We start from the raw sequence: 10,000 nt of genomic DNA on the forward strand, positions 1-10,000 counted from the left end.
CCATGAGTGGAGAAGGAGTGAGTGGGGGGGTAGTTCGAGGGAGGTGAGAGCGGGGGGTAGTCGAGGGAGGTGAGAGCGGGGGGTAGTCGGGTAGGGAGGTGAGAGCGGGGGTAGTCGAGGGGGAGAGCCCCGTTTGAAGGGGGCCGCTGTCCTGTCATCCCCCTCTCCGGAGCACCACCCAAAGGGACGGAGTGCTGTGAACTCTGCTTTTAAGAACATCACTGCAGGCTAAGCGTCCCTGCCTCTCTCCAGGGTCTGGGGTGACACTCCCTTCTCTGATAACACAATTGGTGTCCACTCCGCCTCCTCCTCCTAGTACACCACAGGACGCACACACACACACACACACACACACACACACACACACACACACACACACACACACTCACACACTCACACACTCACACACTCACACACACACACACACACACACACACACACACACACACACACACACACACACACACACACACACACACACACACACACTCCGCCTGCTCCTCCTAGCACACCACAGGCCCTCTCGCACAGAACTGGACCGCGTTATCCAAAGACAGTCGAGTCCACACCCGTATTTTTGTATCCACTTTGTCATTTCAAAATGTCCAAAGCCCTGTGGCACCACCGTTAATGTTTTCCTAATCCCATGCTGTTCATAATTGCATTTACTCATTTAGCAAATGCTTTTAGCGAGGCGACTAACGCCACAGAAAGGCAATGCAATTTGCCAGTACATCTGATACGTGGTAAGTGACCTCTGTGTCTTTGCGATGCTTTGGCGAAGCCAGTTAAAGAAGCCCAATCCATACCCTTTGGTTCTACTCATATACAACTATGTAACATGCATGGTAATGACATCCACAGTGTCCAAACAAGAAATAGAATGCTCAATCCTTGTGTTGGTTGAATAGAAATAGAATGCTCAATCCTTGTATTGGTTGAATAGAAATAGAATGCTCAATCCTTGTGTTGGTTGAATAGAATGCTCAATCCTTGCACCTTCCTCAGAAACACAAACACACTCACACACACACACACTCAGCATACATATGCAGCAACACACACAAATCCCCCTGGAATCACTCCCAATCCTGAGCACCGGAATAGAAATAGAATGTTTGAAACCATATTTGACTTATTTTACCTGTAGATGTGTGTGCTACTGTTGTGTAAAAGTTATAGAATAGTCTACAAGTCTCCCTCTGGTTTTCTAAGAATTGAGAATGGTATGATGCCTTACCACAATGAGTGCATCCTCTTAAGCAGATGTTTTGCGGTTTTGTGACTAGTACTGAAACTCAACTGTTACTGACTAAAAATTGAATGAAAGCGAACATCTGTGTGGGTGTACTGTACTGCTTTTCAACTGCTCTACAGCCCAACCAGGATATGAAGTGAAACTTGTGAACATTAAAACACGTGTGTGTGTGTGTGTGTGTGTGTGTGTGTGTGTGTGTGTGTGTGTGTGTGTGTGTGTGTGTGTGTGTGTGTGTGTATGTACATGTGGTCCACTGCTGCGGTATGCATTAATGATGATCGTGTAGCCGTCCAGGCCATTGGAGCGTGAGGCGTAATGGCCGCCCACCTGCGTCTCGTCCTGCCCTGCGAGGGTTAACAGCACTGGGGGGGGGGGGACCTTCCTCTCGCCTTACTGCCACCTCTGCTCCCCTCAGAGTCTGCAAAGACTTTTTCTCTGCCATCAATTTTTCATGCTCGTGGAGGCGCCTACAAAAAAGCAGCAAGTTGTTCAGCTGCGTTTTCTCTCTCTCTCTCGCTCTCTCTCTCCTCTCTCCCTCTCTCTCCCCCTCTCTCTCCCTCTCTCTCTCTCTCTCTCTCTCTCTTGCTCCCCTTTTCCTCGCCAAACTCCCACCATGTTTAATCTCTCCGAACACACATTGCATTCATGCGCCAGAATGAAACATCTAACAGCTTCTTTAATATTCAACGTTAGCATGTTCCTGCAGAAAGTGAGAGTTGCTAAAAAACACTGAAAGCCGAGGCGAGACGTTTGCGCTGAAAAATGCTCAGGAATTTGATCAATTCAAAAAAAATATACATCTCCTTAAGCTGTAAGTGGTGGATTTTATAGTGGGTATATTTTTTTCCCCCCCAGTTGTGATGCTTTTATTTTTTTTCTAAAACCCTTTTCTAGCAGCCACAGCAAAAGTGTGCTGAATATTTTTCAGTGCCAAATTGAGGAATAAATCTTTTATGAATGGCTGGAAGTTTTGTCAGCGCCAGGAGAGGGTGTCGCTGTAATGAGGGCAGTCGTTTTAGGCGCGTTGTGGTGGTACGTCTTAAATTGACTCTACACGCTGCGGTGTTACCACACGTTGCATTACTCCCCACACAAATCAGTTCAATCTCCCCACCTCACGCCTTTCATGAATCACACTGCAAGCACAACGCATTCAGACCCTTTTTCACATTGTGTTATGTTGCCGCCTTACACTAATATTATATATTTTTTTTGAAGCTTTATTTTTGGCCTTTAATCGATAGTTAAAGTGAAAAGTGGGACAGGAAATGAAAGGGGGAGGAGGTGGGGAGTGGAGAGGAGAAATTAAATCAGGCTGGAATCGAACCTGTGTCCTCCATGGGCATCAAGCCCGAAGGTGGTCGGGGCTACTGGTTGCGCCACAGTGCCCCCCACACTAAATGTATTTACATTTATTTTTCCCTCACTAATTTACACTCAATGCCCTATAATGACAGTGAAAAGTTCACTTTTAGAAATGTATTGCAAATGTACTATTCAGGAAAAACTCAAATCACACTGACATTAGTATTCAGGCCCTTGCCTCCCATTTACCCTCATCATCTTTGAGATGTTTCTAGATCTTGATTGGAGTCAACGCGCATTGGGTGCATAAGTCTAAGCATATCAGAGCAAAAACCTTGAGGTAGAAGGAACTGCCTGCAGAACTCAGAGACACGATGGTGTCAACACAGATCTGGGTAGAGCTCTAAAATGAGTTCTGCTGCATTGAAAGTCCTAAGAGCACAGTGGCCCCCATCATTCTTAAATGGAAGTAGTTTGGCACAGCCTTCTTAGAGCAGGCTGCCTGGCCAAACTGAGCAATCGAGGCAATTTCTAGAAGGACAACCACCACTGCAGCACTTCACCGATCTGAAGTGCGTTAAAAATAAAATGAATTATTATTACTAGTATATTATTATTATTATTATTATTATTATTATCATTATCTGGGTTTTATGGCAGAGTGGAGTTCTTTGAGCAGGCTGCCTGGCCAGACTGAGCAAGCGAGGGAGAAGGGCCTTGGTAGGAGAGGTGACCATGAACCTGATGGTCACTCTGGCTTCGCTTCAGAGATCCTGTGTGGAAATTTCCAGAAGGACAACCACCACTGCAACACTTCACCGATCTGAAGTGCGTTAAAAATAAAATGAATTATTATTATTATTATATTATTATTACTATTATTATTATTATTATTATTATTATTATTATTATAATTATTGTTATTATCTGGGTTTTATGGCTGAGTGGACAGACTGAAGCCTCCCCTCAGTGAAGGACACAGGAGTTGGCAAGAGAAACCAGATTCTCTGTCCCGATGAAACTAAAACTGAACGTTTGACCCCGGTACTGAGTATCATGTCTGGAGGAAACCAGGCATTGATTCCTATACCACCCCAACAGTGAAGCGTGATGGTGGGGGTGGTGGTTGTGCTGGTGGTGGTGGTGGCAGCATTTTGCTGTGAGGGAGGTTTTCAGTGACGAGGACTGGGTGACTTAATAAAAACCTGGTCTAGAATGCTCAGGACCTGAAACTGGGCCAAAGGAACACCTTCCAACAGAACATACACAACAGGCCTGTCATCAAATCAAACCTGCCCAACAGCATCCTACATTAATGTAAAAAATGAGTTGAGCGCAATTTAAGATACACTGTGACCTTTATAAAGCCTTTCATAGCCATTGACCATTGATTTGCAATTGGCCAGTTGTCTCCACAATAACATTTTGCCAAACAGAAGGTGTTATTTCAGTTCAGATCATATTATTGGTCATATTATTGATCTGAAGACCCTTCAACTGATTGTGGACTTGCTGATTATGCAGCCCTGGTCTGCAGTTCCTACATCATAATTATACAAAATTATACAGCATTGCTATTTGAGAATTACTAAATAAAGAATAATTTCTTTGGGCTTGACCCACCCTTTTCATTCAAATGTACTGTAGGCCAGTTTAATTGAATTTGAGGTTTTTGTGGTGAAGGGACCGGTTATTTGATATTCATAGTTTATAAGGATATGCCATAGTCAATAATAGATGGTAACACCCCTTAATATTAGTGTATATAGCTCACTCTCTCACAAGGAGTAGGCAGATTATGCTGAGGTGAAACGCTCACGGTCTCGGTCTCCCACACTCCTCCTGATACACTACTATCTCCCCCTCTCTTTCTCTCTCTCTCTCGCTCTCCTACTTCAGCTGTCTATCCATTGTATGAAAGCTATGCCACGCCCTACGGAGCTCCACCTTTGGTCGGGCCCAGATATATCAAAGTTAGGTGGGAGCCAAGATTAAACCTGGATCATTACTGACAAACCCATGACTGAGTCTTCCAATATATAGTAGAAAATTAATTACTATCAGTGGTTATATCCCCCATAACAGTCCTCCAGAGGATTAGGATTTCTCCTCATCAGTGTGTCTGACCCCGGGTCTGTTTCAGCTGATGACCAAGCACCCTGGTAAGCGTCTGGGCTGCGGTCCCGAGGGGGAGAGGGACATCCGTGAGCACGCCTTCTTCCGCTACATGGACTGGGAGAAGCTGGAGAACAAAGAGGTCCAGCCGCCATTCAAACCCAAAGCCGTGAGTTGCACACGCCGCCCGCCTACACACACACACACACACAGACACACAGACACACACACAAAAACATTCACCTCTTGTGTTTTGTTTAATCTAATAACCTTGATTATCCAATTTCTTTCTCAGAATGAGCATGGCATGTGCACTTTTATACACACACACACAAGCACACACACACAAAGACGCATTCACACTCTCCTCTCTGTTTGGAGTCAGAGGTAAGTACCTTGGTGGATTTCTTTTGGTTTGCTGCTGTTGTGTCTAACCTTTTGACCCAGGTTCTGCATGGTTCCTGCTGGTATAGGTCATGTGAATACGGAGAGCATGCAGGGACACACTGCCATATTAGGGCCCTGAGGCCTTACTGGGGACCATATGCAGCTGCACTGATGGGTATAACCGACCGTGTGGACTTTAATATCTATATTGCTATGCATCAAACCTGTGGAAACAAACACGGACGACTGATGGCTATAGCAGCACCTCAGACATAAACTAGTGTTTTCTTTCGTGTCTGTAAGTGGCCAGGACTGACACAGATCAGACGACACTCTGTGGACTCGTGCCTCGGCTTGGTTGAATGTCCTATTGCAACACATTCTTTAAAACGGCGATTAAATTGCACAACTGTGAAGTACTTCTAGTTTTTTGGACCGTATTGCAAACAATTTCGCTAGGTTCGTTGTGGAGTTTAAATGAACTGTCGCAATGCGAGTTGAGTGGCAAGTTAATAGACCATCAGAAGTGCAGAGTGCAGCAACTTGTTGCATAATCTGAAATTACTTTAGACGAGGGACCACTAGATTTTACAAATCTAAGGTTTAACAGAATGCTAGTTTGCTAGCTTGAGAGGGATGGAACTTGAGGCCAATGCCACTGGCAGCGTCTGACGCAAGTCAAGTCAAGCCTAAGTTTTGAATTTAGTTCTTTCTAATGAGCGTCAGGTCTATAGAAATTACTTGGTTTTCAATTAAGTCAACATATTTATACTGTCTTCAACAATCTGTGCCAACTTCTATGGCACTGGTGGTTAAAAGCATGACTTTTCTTTCCTTAGCAACCGTTGCAACTAGTAAAATACAAAACGTACTAACGTTACCCTGCTAACAGTGGCTAATAAAGATGATGACTAAATGGTATAGTAATGTCGATGCTAGCCATGGTCAATTTCAATTTCACTCAAATGCTGTGTTTCTGCCATTGTTCTGAGTTAAACTATCAAATAAGTTATATTTTCTGTAATATCGTCAATCAATGTTTCAGAACATTCCACTCTACAATGACCACAATCACCTTTGGGCGTTAGCCTTTACAATTGGACTTATGCCATAGCAACCATCCATTTACAAAGGCAGTAACACTAGGTTGTCCTGTAAGTTAAAAAAGACGTAGTTCTACAAACAAGTCAGTTTTAGCGATCAAAACGTGGAAATTGTATCTCTAAATTAACATAACACAAGCGTGGGAACCGTGGTATAAGCGAGAGAACGGCCTCAGAACATGGCTGCATTACCACCTCGAACGTGCGTTCATTTCTGCTGCCCAGATGCCATGTTGGCCATTATCCCTTACATGTTTAAGATTGGGGAGAAAGCTTTTACTCTATATGCTGCAGCTAAGTAGAGAGCACACTCATATTTTGTGTGTGTGTGTGTGTGTGTGTGTGTGTGTGTGTGTGTGTGTGTGTGTGTGTGTGTGTGTGTGTGTGTGTGTGTGTGTGTGTGTGTGTGTGTGTGTGTGTGTGTGTGTGTGTGTGTGTGTGTGTGGGAGGCAGCCCTGTGCCAGGCGGGTTGAAGGGGTGGGCCGTGTCGGCTTTGTTCAGGGTGGACGTCCAGCAGGAGACGGGCCCGCAGCCGAGATCTGGCAGAGGAGCTGTGGGTGTGTGTGTGTGTGTGTGTGCGTGTGTGTGTGGAGCTCCTTAATGAGTCCAACTCTGCTCCCCGCGCCTCTGCCAGATGTCAGATTCAACTCAAACGCTTTCTCTCTCTCTGGCTATCTCTGTCTGTCTATCTCTTGCTCACTCCCTCACACTCCCTCACACACACACACACACACACACACACACACACACAGGCACTCCTCATTTCTCTCTGTCTCGGAATCTCTCTTTCTCTGTCTCAGGCTACTCGTTACTCTCCCTCTCCCTCACTCCTCACTGATACTCTACTCTCTCACTCCCTCTCTCTTTCTCTCTCTCTCCCTCTCTCCTCACTGATACTCTACTCTCTCACTCCCTCTCTCTTTCTCTCCCTCTCCCTCACTCCTCACTGATACACTACTCTCTCACTCCCTCTCTCTTTCTCTCCCTCTCCCTCACTCCTCACTGATACTCTACTCTCTCACTCTCTCTCTCTTTCTCTCCCTCTCCCTCACTCCTCACTGATACTCTACTCTCTCACTCCCTCTCTCTTTCTCTCCCTCTCCCTCACTCCTCACTGATACTCTACTGTCTCACTCCCTCTCTCTTTCTCTCCCTCTCCCTCACTCCTCACTGATACTCTACTCTCTCACTCCCTCTCTCTTTCTCTCCCTCTCCCTCACTCCTCACTGATACTCTACTCTCTCACTCTCTCTCTCTTTCTCTCCCTCTCCCTCACTCCTCACTGATACTCTACTCTCTCACTCCCTCTCTCTTTCTCTCCCTCTCCCTCACTCCTCACTGATACACTACTCTCTCACTCCCTCTCTCTTTCTCTCCCTCTCCCTCACTCCTCACTGATACTCTACTCTCTCACTCCCTCTCTCTTTCTCTCTCTGTCCTTCACTCTCTCTCTCTCTTTCTCTCGCTCTCCCTCACTCCTACTGATACACTACTCTCTCTCTCTATCTCTCTCTCTCTCTCTTCCCCTCTCACTCCCTCTCTCTTTCTCTCGGTCTCCCTCACTTCTACTGATACACTAGTCTCCCCCTCTCTCTCTCTCTCTCTCTTTCTCTCTCTCTCTCGCTCTCCTACTTCTGCTGTCTGTCCATTGTATGAAAGCTATGCCGCCCGCGCCCCACGGAGCTCCACCTTTGGTCGGGCCCAGATATATCAAAGTCAGGTGGGAGCCACAGCTGGTCTCTGTGATAGCTTCCACTCGCTCTGTTTGGAGGGTTCTCAGAAGGGTTCAATGGTTCAATGATAAGTTAGTTAACCAGTCCCACCCCCCAATAAATGCATATATTTACACGCACACACACACACACACACACAAACACACACACACACACACACACAGATCACTCGTTCTCTGGAGGAATGACATAGTGCTCTCCCAGTGCTGTTCTTGCTGCTTCCTCTGTTATTATTATTTTAGTGTTTACGTGTGCTATTGTAAAGTGCCACTAAGCGCTTCGAGTTGAAGGAGCCTCCCATTCACAGCAGGGGCCCCGTGTGTCGTGTCCCACTCAGGCTTCCGTACGGAGCTCTTAAGGCAGAGACTGACTAGACCATTGAACCAGGTTGACAGCAATCCACAGCGGATCACAACACAACAGCCCAGTCCCTTCTACCTTCTCCACGCACCACCCTTCTCCGCAGTAAAGACAGGCTTCACAGCGGATTTGTTGCAGAACGTTTGTCGTATTGTATGATTTTTGGTGAGCTCCAGCTTTTTACATTAAGTTCCCTATGATGTTTTTTTTTGTGCTGTTTCCAGAGCAAGCCATCACATAGTGTTTTTTGTTTTGGTCGAAAGTTGCAAGTTGAAGCACTTCAGTAGCTGGATCACCCTGAATGATCTTTCGAACATTTTTGGAAAGGGTAGAAAATGCCATAACCCCCCCCCCCCCCCCCCCCTTTCCCTTCCCGCCACCACGCTCCCCAACCCCCCCTCAAGAGTTTATTCAAAATGAATTTCTTAAATCTCCCCCGAGGAGACTTTAGGGCAATGGAGGTTATTTGAATTTTAATCTCCGTAACTTTTTTTTTAAATATATAAAGTACTCTTTGCATTTACAGTCAAGTGCCAGCTTGCCTGGCGCATCTGACTGCAGTCAGATGGATGAATCCATTAGCCCTGGCCGTGTGGTACGGCGCAGTACGGCGCGGTGCGGCACGGAGCCGGCTCTTAATTGGGAGAGAAGTGTGAGGCGTACTCACTGGAGGAGGGAGAGGTCATGACTGGAGGCTGCGGTTTCTCCCCTCTTCAAAGTCTGCCCCCTACGGCTACTCGAGGGTAATACTCCCACTGCACAGCCCTGGCTGCCTGCTGCCTTCCACTGCGTGGACATTCACGAGTGAAAGGGATGGTGGGTTTGGAGAACCTTTTATGTAATTCATTTGTGAAAGTCTGAATCTGATTAAACACATCCCCCCCCCCCCACACACACATTTAGCCTTGAGATAGTTGCAAGTTGGCAAAGGAGGATCAAGGTTATTGTCAGCTTAGTCTTTCATTATGAGAATTTTTTTGTCCCGTTCATTTTTCTTCCCCGGGTGTGTGTGTCAAGTGTGAACCTAGAACTGTCACAACTCCGCCATTGTTGGAATGACATCTGCTTCAATGTAGTTGGCGTGCTCTGTCTGGGGCATGTCTGTGTGTGTGTGTGAGAGTGTGTGTGTGTGTGAGAGTGTGTGTGTGTGTCTGGGGCATGTCTGTTGCTCCCTGCTTGACACCTTATTGTCAGCTTGAACTGCAGTCTCACAGAAGGCAGGTGTGTGTGTGTGTTTGTGAGTGTGTGAGTGTGTGAGTGAGTGAGTGAGTGTGTGTGTGTGTGTGTGTGTGTGTGTGTGTGTGTGTGTATGAGATTATGTCTGCCAGAGAGTCTCATGAGCCGTGCGCTTAGCACTGCAGGCTGGGAGACTAGTGGATCATAATAGCCTGGCTGTGTATCCACGGCACGTCCACCTCACCTGTCCATCACACCGTCCAGGGGTTGACCTTTTATTATTATGGGATAGTGGGCTCAGATTGGACCTGACTACTGTCTGTGCATCAGTGGAGTTGGTCTCAGTGTGTGTGTGTGTGTGTGTGTGTGTGTGTGTGTGTGTGTGTCTGTGTGTCTGTGCATCAGTGGATTTGGTCTCAGTGTGTGTGTGTGTGTGTGTGTGTATGTGTGTGTGTGTGTGTGTGTGTGTTTGTGTGAGAGTTTCAATCAGAGGGTTTGAGCTTGCAGACGTTCGGTTTGACGTTGAGAGCTCTCTTCCAAGATGTTGAAAGAGTGTCAGCCCC

The 10,000-nt window shown here is 46.4% G+C and overlaps 1 protein-coding gene across 1 annotated transcript in view; it reads left to right on the plus strand.

Moving 5' to 3' along the window:
- Nucleotides 1-10,000, plus strand: part of LOC308379214 (protein kinase C beta type-like) — a gene marked incomplete at both ends in the record, with an annotated part of 146,195 nt that overhangs the window by 119,494 nt on the left and 16,701 nt on the right. Inside the window, 1 exon segment of the mRNA XM_080856272.1 lies at nt 4,707-4,847. Within this exon segment, the coding sequence (XP_080712398.1) occupies nt 4,707-4,847 (141 nt within the window).

Source organism: Sprattus sprattus (assembly GCF_963457725.1).
Source record: "Sprattus sprattus genome assembly, chromosome: 18".
Classification (NCBI taxonomy): Eukaryota; Metazoa; Chordata; class Actinopteri; order Clupeiformes; family Clupeidae; genus Sprattus; species Sprattus sprattus.